At 38.3% G+C, this 15,177-nt stretch overlaps 1 protein-coding gene across 1 annotated transcript, besides 36 other annotated features; it reads right to left on the reverse strand.

Annotated features, from left to right (window-relative positions):
• Positions 1 to 39: 39 nt before the first annotated feature.
• On the reverse strand, positions 40 to 1,407 carry EKO05_0003224 (uncharacterized protein; the record flags this gene model as incomplete). Its single annotated transcript, XM_038945430.1, has 1 exon — positions 40 to 1,407. One exon carries the CDS (start codon positions 1,405 to 1,407, stop codon positions 40 to 42), a length of 1,368 nt encoding a protein of 455 aa, XP_038801033.1.
• A 120-nt stretch (positions 1,408 to 1,527) lies between these two features.
• Positions 1,528 to 1,570: a mobile genetic element.
• Positions 1,571 to 1,619: 49 nt separating this feature from the next.
• Positions 1,620 to 1,755: a dispersed repeat.
• Positions 1,756 to 1,922: 167 nt separating this feature from the next.
• Positions 1,923 to 2,527: a mobile genetic element.
• An 86-nt stretch (positions 2,528 to 2,613) lies between these two features.
• Positions 2,614 to 2,643: a tandem repeat.
• Positions 2,644 to 2,690: 47 nt separating this feature from the next.
• Positions 2,691 to 3,103: a dispersed repeat.
• Positions 2,792 to 3,569: a dispersed repeat.
• A 46-nt stretch (positions 3,570 to 3,615) lies between these two features.
• Positions 3,616 to 3,699: a dispersed repeat.
• Positions 3,700 to 3,729: 30 nt separating this feature from the next.
• Positions 3,730 to 4,835: a mobile genetic element.
• Positions 4,432 to 4,481: a tandem repeat.
• Positions 4,832 to 6,701: a mobile genetic element.
• Positions 6,702 to 7,047: a mobile genetic element.
• A 184-nt stretch (positions 7,048 to 7,231) lies between these two features.
• Positions 7,232 to 7,392: a mobile genetic element.
• Positions 7,393 to 7,420: 28 nt separating this feature from the next.
• Positions 7,421 to 7,512: a dispersed repeat.
• Positions 7,513 to 7,543: a tandem repeat.
• Positions 7,544 to 7,559: a dispersed repeat.
• Positions 7,549 to 7,666: a dispersed repeat.
• Positions 7,578 to 7,581: a direct repeat.
• Positions 7,582 to 7,685: a long terminal repeat.
• Positions 7,582 to 14,520: a mobile genetic element.
• Positions 7,752 to 7,839: a tandem repeat.
• Positions 7,850 to 7,961: a dispersed repeat.
• Positions 8,086 to 8,235: a dispersed repeat.
• Positions 8,687 to 10,011: a dispersed repeat.
• Positions 10,796 to 10,949: a dispersed repeat.
• Positions 10,950 to 11,223: a dispersed repeat.
• Positions 11,588 to 13,231: a dispersed repeat.
• Positions 13,309 to 13,392: a tandem repeat.
• Positions 13,617 to 13,795: a dispersed repeat.
• Positions 14,121 to 14,229: a tandem repeat.
• Positions 14,244 to 14,273: a tandem repeat.
• Positions 14,289 to 14,316: a tandem repeat.
• Positions 14,331 to 14,935: a dispersed repeat.
• Positions 14,406 to 14,520: a long terminal repeat.
• Positions 14,521 to 14,524: a direct repeat.
• Positions 14,936 to 15,024: 89 nt separating the features above from the next.
• Positions 15,025 to 15,107: a mobile genetic element.
• Positions 15,104 to 15,177: part of a mobile genetic element that runs on past the window's edge.

Raw genomic sequence — 15,177 nt, forward strand, 5'->3', positions numbered from 1 at the left:
CACGTGAACCTTAAGATAGTAGCGGTTCGGTCTTGCACGTTATGCGAAGATCGCCCTCGTGTGCAACGCATCCTCCTCGTCCTCCCCACTATCGTCTTCGCTGTCGCCGAACATATCCTCCTCCTCCTTCACAGCTGCGTCCCACATCTCCTTGTTGGTCCTGCGATGTATGTCCGACGGCCGTTCAGACGCCAGACTGACCGCGTCCTCAACTGCCCAATCGAAGTAGCCCCAGATGCGATTGAGACTCATGTCGTCAAGAAGCTCTGCGCCTGTCCTTGTATCACCTTGCAGGCGTATATGTTTCAGTGTGTCTTCGATCTCATACGCCGAATCCTTTTCTGCGATCTTCCGAGCATTTTCGAGCAACTCAAGAGCTCCCTGTGTCTGCCACCACGCCTGATAGCCGTAGTCAAGGACAAGCTGCATCTCTTCCGTGGAGCCGGCTGAAGTATACTCGGGGAGGTCATCAAGCCACTCGTCCGGTCGGAGAACTCCAGAGATTACGGAGGGGTTGGCTTCTGTAAGCTTTGCCCCAAGAATTTTGACGTGGCGGGCAATTTTGAGTTCCATGGCTAACAGGTTAACGGAGCTCTGCTTGTAAAGGTGGGTCGACAATGGGCTGCGGACCACAGCAGTTTCGATGCGAATCTGAAGCTCTCGGGGTAGATGTTTAGACGCAGCCGCAATGACCTTTCGCACGAGCCTGACATTGATGGTGTCTTGGATGAGCTTCAACTTAAGCAGTACCAGCGCGGTGATGTGATGAGGGTCTCCGTATTCGCCCGTGACGTAGCTTGGGTCTTCGTAGACATTGGCGTTCTTCACGTCCAGGAATGGCAGGTCCATGTTGCCCCAGTCGTAGTGCGAATCCTGGCCCGCCGTAGCATACCATTTGATGAAGTCGTAGCACTCCTGATCTTGATCCAGCTGAAGCAACACGGCTGGCATTATTTGTCGGAGGCCCATGTTGTCACTCCGACAGAGGCGCATCATGTCCATCAGATGAGAATGACCCTCTTTAACGCCGTCAAAGGTTCCCATTTTTCGCAGCGAGTTCAACAAGGCGAATCGAGCTCTCATGTATGGTCGAGTGGGGAGCACGCCCCAGAAGTGCCCGGAACTCCGCTCGAACAAGTTGCCAGGCCACATGGGATCCGTTGAGTTGCGGACACCGTCCTCTTCGGCCTCAAGCCTCTTGCGACACTTATTGATTTCACTGCAGGCACACTTGTGCCGTGCCCTGTGCTCGATTTGGTGGTTCTTGGTACAGTAGCGCACGGCTTTGCAGCCAGCGCATATGAGAAGAGGTTTGTGCGTGTCTCCAGTGCCGCAGTGAGCGCATCGATGCTTCAACGAGCCCCGTGGGCCTCGCGCAAAGTTGCTGATTACGTTGGCAGAGGCCATGCTGATGCTTGTAGGTGTAAGAGTGGGCGAAATGAATGATGGACTGCGAGGCCACAGAGCCTGAAAAGGCGGAACAAACAAACCAGGCTACACGAAGGCGGGCGGAGCAGATTGCTAGCTTACCGTGTCTGTGCGCGCAACGCCCGGATTCGCGCAACGCCCGCTTTTTACTAGTAAAAACACCAAAATCTCTTATTTTAAAAGCTAATTAACTCTACTATTAGTAGATATAAAGACAGACTAACTTTCTATTAGAAAGATACTCTATTTATATAGATCTATAAGCTAGTAGTAATTTTATTCTATAATATATAGTATTAGCTATAATAATATTTTTTACGAGTAGAGTAAAAGCTCTAAAACTTTAATAGAACTCTTAAATATTTGAATTTAGAGTATAAACCCTAGTCTGTAGAGTATCTTTAGTATAGGACTTTTTTTAGTATCTAACGTGGTTCCTTATATATACTACTTTTAGCTACTTTTAACTTTATATTTTTAGGAAAAGTAGTGTATATACTTTAACGCGTTGTAACTTAACAACTATAGTAGCTGTTAACAAAGCGCTTATAGCAATTAATGCGCTAAAACTAGGCAAAAAACTTATATATTAGCATTTTGCTAACAAGTTTAGCGTTAATTACTTAACTCTGTCCTGCTAACATTAACGCGTATAGGCGTTACAGGAGACTAAGGACATTAACTAATAACTGCTTAACCTAGAATAAGAGAGAGAGCTAATAAAGTATATAGATGTGCTTACTAAGCGTAATCTACTACCTATATAAGATATAATACTGAATTTCGCGTTATCTATAGCTTAAAATCTAGTCTCTAATAGCTAGGTTACTTACTTTCTCTACAACTATAACAATAAGCTTACCTTACAGTAGACTAACACTATAGATGCTACCTGTTACTTAGCTAACTTATACAATAAATATAAGCTCTACTTTAACCTTCTATAGTAGAAGATTACTAAATACTCTATTAAGAGCTGCTATATATATAATATAGATAAGAAGAGCTTTATAATAGGAGTAGTAGGTAGATTGAAATAAGTGTTTAGTAAGCGCAGATAGGATAAGAAGGAAGTTAAAATAACACTTTAAGATGATAATAGAGAGTGGATTTTAGTGCTAGTATGTACCTACGGTGGCAAAAGGGTAGGGGTTAGGTAGGGGTAGGGTACATCACGTGATGTACCCCTACCGTACCCTACCCCTACCCACGCTAATTCCATGCCAAGAGGGTAGGGGTAGGGTAGGGTCCACATGGGGTACGGGTAGGGGTAGGGTAGGGTCCACATGGGGTAGGGGTAGGGGTAGGGTAGGGTCTACATGGGGTACAGGTAGGGGTTAGGTAGGGGTTGGGTAGAGGTTAGGTAGGGTAGGTGTCGGCGTGTAACTCTTTAACTAAAGCAGGTATAGTAAAACTCTGTACTATAGCAATGTAGAGCAAGAAAAGCGCTTTTAAACGGTCCATATACCGTGAGATTCCGATTAAAACTAGTGGAGCTAGAGCAGTTGCTACGTAGGCCTATATTGTAACGACCTAGAATTTACACAACAACTGCTGTACCTCTACTAGTTTTAATCGGAATTGCACGGAATATAGACTGTTAGAAAGCGCTTGTTTTGCTCTATATTCCTGTAGTACAAAGTTTTATAATCACTGCTTTAATTAAAGAGTTACACGCTAACACCTACGGGCCCTACTTAGGCCTACCTCTTTCCTACCTCTACCCCTACCTGTAACTCTTTAACTAAAGCAGGTATTGCAAAACTTTGTACTACAGAAATGTAGAGCAAGACAGGCGCTTTCAAACAGTCTATATACCGTGAGATTCCAATTAAAACTGGTGGAGCTAGAGCAGTTGTTACGTAGGCCTACATTGTAACGACCTAGGATTTACACAACAACTGCTCTAGCTCCACCAGTTTTGATCGGAATCTCACGGTATATGGACCGTTTGAAAGCGCTTGTCTTGCTCAACATTTCTGTCGTACAAAGTTTTGCAATACCTGCTTTAGTTAAAGAGTTACACGCTGACACCTACGGGCCCTACTTAGGCCTACCTCTTCCCTACAGACCCTACCCCAAACCCTACCCTACCCTACCCCTACCCCTGGTCCGTGCGGACTGTACCCTACCTCTACCCCACGCTAGAGGTACCCCTACCCTACCTCTACCCAACGTCCGTGCGGACCCTACCCTACCCCTACCCCATGTAGACCCTACCCCTACCCTACCCCTACCTCTGGTCCGTGCAGACCGTACCTAACCCCTACCTAACCCCGGGGTACCCCCTACCCTTTTGCCAGCGTATATGTACCTATGCTAATAGAAGTGCGTTACTGCTAGGCCTTATCTATCTAGGTAAGGGAAAGGTAGTACAATTAAGCTGGGTTAAGAATATAGAGCTAGGAAAGCACTTAGTCTACTTTACTACAACCCCTACTAGCTAGACTAATAATAACATTAGCCTTACCTAGCTTAAGCAAGTGTCTGCTTGCTACACTAAAAAGAAAGTATAGAGATCCTATTAGCTTTTAATAGTAGATAGCTACAGATTATACCTAACGCTTAATTTTATCAGGTACTATAATAATAATTAGATTCTAATATATATCCTTTCCCCTTACTTAACTTAAACAACTTAGCTACTAGATATAGTTAACTTTAAGCCTCTATCTACAGCATATAAGAAGGAGCTTGCTTAGTTTACTAGGGATAGCTATAGGAAGGTCCCTGTAAAAAAGAGCAACTTCTTTAATCTATTTTAGGCTGCCTAGGTGTCTACCTTTATAAAAAAGCTAATACTTAAAGGCTTTAAAGCTACTAGTATCTTACCCCTTAACTCTAATAAAGTCCTTACTAGGTTTGCTAATAATATAGCTAAGGCCTTAGATATATTATTATCTAACCTATACTATAGTAGAGAAGACTAGCTTAAAATATAGTTACTTATTAGGTTAGCAGTAAAGAATAAGCATAGATAGGAGGCAAAGAAGCTAAGGCGCTTAGTCTACTCTATTTTAATCTAAAATAGTATATTCTATAATAATATAATAGGTCTTAAAAAAGCACTAAATATTAAGAAGAGGCAGAGTAAAAAGCCTAAAAATCTAGACCTCTAAGAACAGCAGGAGTACTACAGTAGTGCTGTGTTTTAGTCCCCTAGTAAGCAGCGTAAAGCTAAGAAACGCTATAATATGTTTAAGCGCCTAGAGATAAAGGAGAAGCTTAAGAAAATTAATAGGAAGGAGCTTGCATACGCTAAGAAGCTAGTTAAGGAGAAAGAGAAGAAGGAGAGGCGTATAGTGTAAGAGGCAGCTAAGGTAGTATATAAGAAGAGGAAGGCTAACATAGTAATTTAGAGAGCTAAACGTTAGGCTAAAACGTAGTGTTAATAATAAGAGTGTAATAACGTACTCTACGGTCGAGCGGATCACACGATCGAGCGGATCACTCTGCCAAGACCACACCAAACCTCCACCCTATTATGGCTCACATTAGCCCACGTTGGCCTTTTATACAGTAGTACAGCACATAATATTATTTAGTAACACCTTCTACAGGCTTTTTACACGTGCGCGAGTTATGCCCTACGTTGTGGCACTTTTTACAGCGTCTTTAGGTTACCTTACCTCCTTTAACACGTACTTACTTCCTTGCCTTCTTACTATTACTACGCGCCCTAAACTTAGTTAGAGTAGTTAATTAAAGGCCTTCCTTAGCTGTTAGGACTCCCTCCTGCTGTAACTGCTTTCTTTTATGCGATTTACGTCGCGTAGTAGCCTTATTTGCTGCTTAAAGCCTAGTAATCTCCCTTTAAGCCAACACTAGCTTGTGCGCTACCATAGCTGCGCCTTTAGCAAGCTTTTTAAAGGCCTTAACTATTAAAGTTAGTAAGCTGCTTGCATGCCTTTAAATCCTCTCTTAAACCAGTGTTAATTGCGACCCTAATTGCAGGGTAGTGCTTAGGGTTTAGGACTGCTAGGGCTCATCTTCTATAGTAGGTAGCGGTGGGGTACGTAGGCGGACATTAAGACCTATTATAACCCGTTCTGGGTTAAAGGGGACTATTCCAGCGCCTTAGAAGCCTCCTTAGATATTGCTAGAAGTAAATGTCTCCTTTTAGGCGCCTATAAAGCATAGTAGGAACTTAGTTTTAGTAATATAAGTAATATAGTTGTATATAAGATCCTTAGCTTAGCGCCTATACGCCTTCTTTAAAGAGGCAAAACAGCCTATATCTAGTAGCTGTAAGAGGTGTAATAAGTGTAGAGGCATACACAGTGTAATAATATTTGCTTTCTTACAGTATTGTTAGAAGTTAAGGGAGTTATAGCTCTTATAGCTATTAATAAGGAGTAGCTAGTATACTCCTTAGGTGCGCGTCTTTGTATAGGCATTAAAGTGCTTTAACTAGTCTAGTCTAAGCTTGTTAGTAGTCCATCCGTTCTTAGAGACTCTAATAACCTAGTTGTGGGGCAGATTAGGCTCTTTATACCAGGCAGAGAGGTGGTTGCAGCCTTTAAAGATAATAAAGGGTAGAATAGCGTATCCTGTGCCGTTAATGCCCTGTATAACTATTGTCTACTTCTAGTTACCCTACTACACTACCTTTAGTTGTCCTTAACGCTCTAAGCCTGTAATAACTACTCCTGTTAATATCTAGCCTATTATAAAGCCTGTCTTATTAAAGTTGTACGTGTTATTATCCTAGATGCTATACTTAGCTTTAACATTTGCTACAAGCCTAAACCAGCCCCTAATAACCTCTGGATCCTTACAGAGGGCTCTCTTATAGTCGTACTTGCAATTAAACTTTACTTTAAGGTTAGGGCAGCGCTTAATAAATATATTAGGCTAGTTTATGCTAATATAGCCTATATTACGCTTAGCACGTAAAGAATTAGCTATATTAGCTATAGCAGCCAGCTAAGGGGCAAATCCTCGTGCGTCTAGCTTAAGGATGTACTTAGCAATTATGTTCTCCTTAGTCTAATCTATATTCTGTCAATTTAGGGTACAATTAGCTTATGTAGGTTGTCCTGTGTATCAAGCGTGTAGTGTGCTGTAAGGTGCGTTATATATAGCTGCAGCGCGTTACAGTGTAAGCGTTGCGTCTTGTTAGATAGCCTGAAGCGCAAGCTGTATCGCAGCTTCTCTTAAGGGCGTAGATTGGTGTTGTTGTTGAGGCATCGCGTAGTAGGGTGGAGGTTTAGTGTGGTCTTGGCAGAGTGATCCGCTCGATCGTGTGATCCGCTCGACTGTGGAGTACGTTACTGTAAAAGCTATAAAATTATCTTAAAAGGGTAAAAAGAAAGCTTTATAAGTAACCTAGCTAAAAAAAAGCGTTAAAAACGTGGTCCTAGAGATAATGTTGGTAGTTGTGGTCCCCTATTGCTGTCCCTAACTCCCTTACTTAAAACTACATTACATAGCTACAACGTTAAGTTACTAGCAAAATTTAAATAGTACGTCTTTTTTGTAAGTAATTAATTACTACTACACTACAAGATCCTGTAATAATAGCTATTGTGGGTGGTTGTACAACCTCATCTATTTTTAAGCATTAAGGTGGTTTCTAGGCGTTGCGCGACTCCGGGTGTTGCGCGCACGGACACGGTAGGCCCATGCGCAATCCAGCAACGCAATCGCGTTGTATAGTTAATACCTTTAGTCTAACCTTATATAACCTAAATAAGAGCTTTTAGCATAGAAATTATAGGTCATTATAGCTCTAGTAGAGAGCTTTTATTATAGTAGTGTAAATATATAATTACATCTATAGAAGCTAGATACTAGACGTTAGAATTAATTTAATTTATAAGTTTAACGTCCTGTATAAGTTAAAGACTATATAAGACAAGAGTAGTTAAGCTACTCTAGTAATTTAAAAAGTGTGTTTGTTTAAAGGGATAGTAAATGTGTGTTTGTAGTCTAATAGTAAGGGCCTGTGCCCTAGGTTGTTAAGAAGAGCTATTGCCTTCTTAAATTAGGGTTGTGTAGAACTATCCTACAAGTAGGTACTTCTAGCGTTTGTTGTTTATTGTCTATTGCTAGCTATTGCTATTATAGTAGACAGTCTTTGTATTGTTGTTGTTGTTGTTGTTGTTATTGTTGTAAAGAGTTTGTTTGTTTATCACTATTGCTAGTAATAGACTACTAGGGTGTTTAAGCTGTTGCTTAGTTAATTTTGTCTAGGTATAGGAGGTTAGTATAGCTAGTTATAATAGGGGTATTTGTATAGGATGTAGCTAGGTATACGCTGGCAAAAGGGTAGGGGGTACCCCGAGGTTAGGTAGGGGTTAGGTACGGTCCGCACGGACGTTAGGTAGGGGTAGGGTAGGGGTAGGGTCCATATGGGGTAGGGGTAGGGTAGGGTCTACACGGATGTTAGGTAGAGGTAGGGTAGAGGTACCTCTAGCGTGGGGTAGGGGTAGGGTACAGTCCGCACGGACCAGGGGTAGGAGTAGGGGTTAGGTAGGGTAGGGTTAGGTAGGGGTTAGGTAGGGGTTAGGTAGGGGTTAGGTAGAGGTAGGGTAGAGTAGGTTAAAGTTACCTAATCTTCTATAATACTACAGACAACATACTTAATAGTATACTACTTAGAAATGCTATATACGCAAAGAAATTAATTTTAAAAGATTTAAATAGAGGATAGAATTCTAGGATTTTCTCTATTTATAATAGCTATTTATTACAGAACTATATATCCTAATACCGTAGTAGCCTCGCTCTCTTTCGCAGCCGCCGTTCTCGCTAAAATAGAGTTAATAGACCAGTTTCTTTAGTACTACTACTATGTTACTCTTCTTCTATAACCTCTGTTTCTAGACTAGGACAAGCTAGTAGCTTAAAGAGATTATCTAGCTTATCTAAAGCTGCCTTCTCCCCTTCTTGTATCTGTGCTAAAGCAAGAGAATCCTTTAGAATTATAATCTAGCGTATTGTAGTAGCAGATAACCTGTGGTATTAGTCCCTAATCACATCTCTAGCTATGTTAAACACCTGTTTAACTCTAACTTCTGTTATTAGTACTGTAAGTATATCTTTTACTACACAAGCAAGTTATAGATAAGTTACAGCATTAACCTTCTACTAGTCTAGTAGATTAAATCTATCTCCCTGTTGTATGCAAGGGGTACTAAGATAGGCCTCTCCTTCTTAGCAGGTGTAAGCCACCTCCTCGTTATTATTAGACAGGTTTAAACTCTAACTATAGGATAAGAAGCTCCTATTAGGTTGCTAGACTAATGTTACAGGTTTTCAGAACTAATTATCTTCTACTAACTGTTAAACAGGGTTGTAAAGTACTTGTGTAGACCAACCTAAATTATTGTTGTTATAACAATCTAGGTATTATAAGAATTGCTCTTAGTACATGTACTTATCTTAAACTTCCTAGGTATTATCCTTATAACGTAGTTGGTAATAGTATATAATAAACTGCTGTAATAACATTACCTTATACACAGTAAGCTTCTAGCTTAGATCTAAAATAGTTGCACAGTTAAACAAGAACCTGTAACTGTCCTCTGTTTTTAAATAGTACTTAGACAGCTTAACACAACCCTTTTACGCAGCTACTTTTACAACTTCTAGCTATTCTAAGTTATTAGCGTAACCTAGGTTGTTGCTAAGCTCTTTAGTTATCTAATCTAAGAAATTAAATAGCTAGTTATACATTAGCTAGATATGCTAAATAAGGGGCTTATAAGTCTTGCTAAGGGTACTAGATGCCTTCTTAAATTGCTATAGCATTATTATAACAGCCCGCAGGTGCTGCCACTTAGCTACTGCTAGTTAAAGTTTCTTAAGATCTTTAAAATCAGCTTCTGCCACCTTATTATATATAGAAGCACCTTCTCTACAGCTTAGTGCCTTTAGTGCAATTTCTTGCTCTAACTATATATTAATGTAGACCTAAAGCTTTAGTGCGCGCTTACCCATATTCTAGGTAGAGTTCTACCTAGTCCTAACATCTTATATAACTAATAGTTAATTATTTACTAGAATATTACTCTATAGTGTAAGAAACCTCTTAAATTATTGTAGTAATAGAATTATTACAATTCAGATAGCTTACATCTGTGTTACACTTAGTATGTAATAAAATAATGTAATAAATAATTTCTACCTTCTAGAGAGAGTTTAGAACAGACATGCTGTTTTTAAAAACCTCTAATATAGCGTTGCTGCAGTCTTTATGCATACTCTAGTTCTAGTAATACCTTAAGTTAGAGATAGTAAATAATGTCTTACATAACAAGGTTAATTATATATATAAGACAAGGAACAATATTCTCTCTACTATCCTAAGTAATGTTATTCTGCTATAGCAACCTCTCTAAGGTCTGTAATAATACACTGTTATTACTAGCATTGTCGCAAGTAATAGTAAGCAGTTATTTTGTAGTTTTAGTTTCCTAAAGAAATTAAAGAACTTGCTATGCTATAGAGGATCCTGTATGTTTTCCGCATATAGAAATAAAGTCTAAAAGGACTTCTTACAATTTCTAGCTCTTGTTTATATAGTAACCTTTGATAGCTAGGAAGCTAAGGTAAATGCTTGCAGTCTAGGCATCTAATGCAATAGACAATTTAGTACTAGAACTAAGATCCTAGAGAAGAGCGTGTTCAGCAGCCTTAAATTGGCTCTAGAACATCTGGCTAAATTTATAACAGGTAGTTATCACAGCTTCTAGCCTTAGGAAGTAGATAAATTGTTAGAATAACAGCCGTTTAATTGTTTAAAATAAGAGGTTGTTATTAACAACTAATTGCACAAGCTCTGTTTTAAAGGCTAAAGCAGAGTATGTAGGATTAGAAGAAAACTAGTTTTTGTTTTGCTAGCAGGCAGTGTATGAATATAATGGGAGGTTTAATAAAGCATAAGCAGAATTCTTAATTTGTCTGCAGGCTTGTAAACTAAGGTGTTAGATAAGATGCTTAGTCCTACAGCCTTTTATAACTAGGTGCTAAAGAACTAACCTACAGTTATAACAGTATACGTATAGATAGCTATCTTATACCTAAGAGGCTTTGCTATATCTACTCTAGATCTGGCCTAAGCAAGTTAGTGCATCCTAATGTAGCTTTTTAGAAGCAGGATTACTTCCCTATAATATAGTTGTCTACCACTAATCCTATGCTATAATAGTTGCCTTACTATTGCTAGTATTAGGGTCTAGGGATACTGGCCGTTTAATAAGATATAATTGTTTTAGAAACGCCCCTTTAACAAGTTGTGTAGCAGAGAAAGTAAGAGATAGAAGAAGCTTAGGTAGAGTAGAAGGTGTGTCTACTAGTAGTAATGACATATATGTTATATGTAGACATAATAAATATAGATATTTAATCCTAAGGCAACAGGATAATAGAAAAACCTTTTAACAAACTGCCTAGGGCAAGCCTAAGCCCTAACAACAAGATTGTCATATTTAGTGCTAGGAACTAGTTGTTTCACCATTTTCTTAGGGTTAGCTTAGATATCTTAAGCGAGTTTCTAATTAGGTAGAGATACAAAATAATAAATTAAACAGAAATTAGTAGATCTTGCCAAAGAGGCCATGTATGTGTTAATTAGCTGTTATTTTAAGCTAAAACATTAGCTCTATATCTAATCCAGATCTATCTTATTATTGTTGTCAGATCCTTTAGATCCTAATTCCTCTACATCCTTTTTAGCTAATAACTTGTAAAATTGCTTATTAGTCTTATACATATTTGGCATAGATTAATAGTACTCCTCTAGCTTAGAATTAGACTCTTTAATCTCCTTCTTACACTTATTATTGTTAGGTGCTAGAATAAATAGGCGATAGCTAACAAGCTTGGGATCCTAACTAATCTTATCTACGAGAGATAGAGGTTTAGTTTAACTATAGTAATTAGTAAGTGTATGTAATAATATAATGTAATAACTTATAACCAGGTATTATTAGTTATAACTGCTATGCTTTTAGGGAACATATTATTACAGAAGGCCTCCTATTCTTTTTTCTCCTTCTTGCTCTTAAAGGTGTTATCTTTAAGTTTTTAAAGACCTTGCTAATACTCTTAGCAGAGCCGGTTCTTAACAACGCTGCTATTAGAAAAGAGCTATTTATTACCTTAGCCTACAGTAGTCTAACTAGTAGTAGAACTGTCTTAAGCAAGTTCTGCATGCTTTCTAAGGGCCTGTTAGTGTGCGCAAAGATCTATTTTATGCTTAAGATTATCCTACTTCTTATAAACAGTCTTAAGCTTGTTTTTAAGCTACTTAGCTGTTCTTAGTTAGTAAATATTTGTAATAAGAAGCTGTAATAACTAACCACTAGTAGATAACTTAAAGCGTTACTAATCTATATCTTCTTTAGTCTAGGCTACTATTACAGCTTAAATATTAAGATCTGCTAAAGCATAAGACTAGTCTTAACCTAACTTTAGCCTAGCCTAGTATTTTGCTGCACAATTAGCAGCCTTTACCTTATTAATAATTTCCTTCTCTTTGCTACGCAAGGCAGCTTAATTTCTCTGTTAAACTGCGCAGATACTGTCACTAAGCTCTCCCTTAAATAAGACTTTTGTGCTAGTCTTTTAGCCTGCAGCCCTAATCTAACTATAAGAATTAAGGACTTAATTAATCTTATAGTCTCTTAAATAGAAACCCTAGTATTGTTAGCACTAACTGTTATAACAGGCTATAATAACTACCTTATTTAGTTAATCCTACTTCTTAGCAGTAAAGCCAGCTAGTATACTAGTACCTGTAGTGCTAGCAAAGGTTATCATATCTTCCTCCTCCTCCTTCTTAATATTATTAGCGTTAAGATTAATTATGCTAACTGTAATAGGAGGCAGTAATAACATGTAGTATTATATAAACAGAAGGTATTATAGATGCAGAAGGTGTTATAGAAGAGCAGGGCAGTAGTAAGCTTTTTAGCAGCTAGTCTGTGCTTAACGTGTCGTAGTTTTACTAGCGCAAAAGTAATAAACGCTAGCGCTGTTACAACAAAAAACATTAAAACCCCTTCTAATAATATTAAAACAGCTTAGAGCTAGGTGCAACCTATATTAAAAAAATGCGCTTAGTAAATATACAAAATCTATAGGTTATTACAGTTTAGTATTATATACCTGTTTGTGCATTATAGTTGCAATAATCCCTACTTATAATAGATTTTAGTTTTCTTGCGCTAGGCAGCAGCCTCTACTAGCGCTTAAACAACAAACGCTAGCGCTAAAGCAATAGGAAACATTTGTAACGCGTCTTATAATATTAAATTAAATTAGAATTAGACGCAGCTTAGGAAAAAAGAATGTGCTTAGCGTATTTATACTATCTGTAAGTTATTACAGTTTTTTATTACATAACTGTTTATGTATTATAGTTATAATAATCCCCTACTTATAATAGATTTTAGTTTTCTTACGCTAGGCAGCAGCCTCTACTAGCGCTTAAACAACAAACGCTAGCGCTAAAGCAACAGGAAACATTTGCAACACGTCTTACAATATTAAATTAAATTAGAATTAGACGCAGCCTAGGCTAAAAGAATATGCTTAGCGTATTTATATTACCTATAAGTTATTACAAGCTTTTATTACAGTTACGCTAGTGCATAATAGTTGTAATAACTTTCTACTAGCTACAGATTCTAATTTTCTTGCGTTAGGCAGCAGCCTAAACTTTAGCAGCGCACAGACCTCTGCACGCGTTATTACACTAACCTATTAACAAACTCTACCAACACCTTTTACACTATAATACTACACTATTACAATAGCTATACTACTACAATTTTGCTGCGCAACCTAGGCGTACCACAATATTACAGCCTACTATTACAGCTATTACAGCCTACAAGCTATTACACCTGCTATTACACTAATTTTTATAGCCTACTACTACAGCCTACTATTACAGCCTACTACTACAGCATACTATTACAGCTAACTATTACAGCTAACTACCTAATTACTAACATAGCTAGAGGTCGCAGGAACAAGGCTGTTCTAAGCTAAGGATTAGCTGTAACTAGCGGCACGCTAGTAAGGAAGCCCTTAGCAGCCAAGTCTGCCCGCAAGGCGCCTACTCTGCTACTAAAGCGTAGGTACTGTTATAAGGCTAGCAGTATATTATTACATTCTATTATTATATTTAATAACTAATACTAAGGTAGTAGTTACGCTGCGCAATATCTGTTAATACTAGAGGTTAACTAAATTGTTAATACCTAAGATGCCATTCTTACACGTAGTTTAGGAAGTTGCTCTTTAACTAAGAAATAATCTTTAGTTCTAGGCTAGCGCTCTAGAGGCTCTTTAGGAGTCTGCTAAGTCTTTCCTTATAAGTGTCTTTAAAGGTATGTGTTAGTTTCTTACAGAAGCACACAAAACTAATATTTAAAGATATAAACATAAACGCTATCTATGTAAAGTAAATTACTATTTAGGCAAAGGATGTAGCTCTTGCAAAGCAATACTACTAGAGGCTTATTAGTGCCCCCTACTAAATAATTATATATTAACGTTATAAGAGGGGAAAAAGAGAGAACTAGGGTTTTATAGAATATTTATATAATATATACTGCTAATAAGTAAACAAACCTATATATAATAATTGTCTGTAATAATATTTAAAGCTTAACAACTAAAATATTTAAATAAAAAAGGCTTTAACAGGATAGATGTGTAGTCACGTAATGTACATAACCCCTACCCCTACCCCATGTGGACCCTACCCTACCTGTACCCCTACCCTATGTAGACCCTACCCTACCCCTACCCCTACCCTATGTAGACCCTACCCTACCCCTACCCTCTTAGCATAGAATTAGCGTAGGTAGGGGTAGGGTACGGTAGGGGTACATCACCTAATGTACCCTACCCCTACCCAACCTCTACCCTTTTGCCACCGTAGCTAGGTATATAGACCTGTTGCTTTACTAAGGCAACAGGTATCTATAGGCCTAAGAAGAGACCTGTTGCTTTGTCGATAGAGTAGTCGTATAGGGGTAGGTTAAGCCGTTGCTTAGTTAATTCTGTCTAGGTATAGGAGGTTAGTATAGCTAGTTATAATAGGGGTATTTGTATAGGTTGTAGCTAGGTATATAGACCTGTTGCTTTACTAAGGTAACAGGTATCTATAGGCCTAAGAAGAGAGCTGTTACTTTGTTAATTTTGTCTTGGTATAGGAGGTTAGTATAGTTAGTTATAATAGAGGGTATTTGTAATAAAGTAATAGCTGTGTAGCAATTGCTAGGCAGGCAATAGCTATAGCTAGGAGTTCTATGTTTGTTATGCCTTTAACCAGTCTAAATCTTCAAGCGCACAGGCTTTTGCAGAGATTTTATCTTAACTAAGACTAGATAACCACTCTGTTTAGCTTACAATAGCCAGCGCGCCTGTTCCAGCGCCTACACTACAAAACAGACGCTAGAAATAGATATTAGGAAGGCATGTTTGTAATATTGGGATAAAATATTAATAGAAATTGACCTTTCTCTACCTATGAAAAGTTGGTGTTTAGTGACTGGACGTTAGAAGTTGTGTAGGCACTTAGCTATTTCTAACAGTATATCTAGAAAACTATTAAATATTAGAACACTAATAATAGTTTCAAATAAGAGGTATTAGAGAAATAGACTGGGTAATAGACCTGCTAAGAAACGTGCAGAGGCTCTTACTAGAGCCTAGATTTGTTATGGGCTTAGACCTTGTTTAAGCCTTAAGCGAGACAGGGCGGTCACGTGCCCTACAGACATATTA

Source organism: Ascochyta rabiei, chromosome 5, assembly GCF_004011695.2.
Source record: "Ascochyta rabiei chromosome 5, complete sequence".
NCBI lineage: Eukaryota > Fungi > Ascomycota > Dothideomycetes > Pleosporales > Didymellaceae > Ascochyta > Ascochyta rabiei.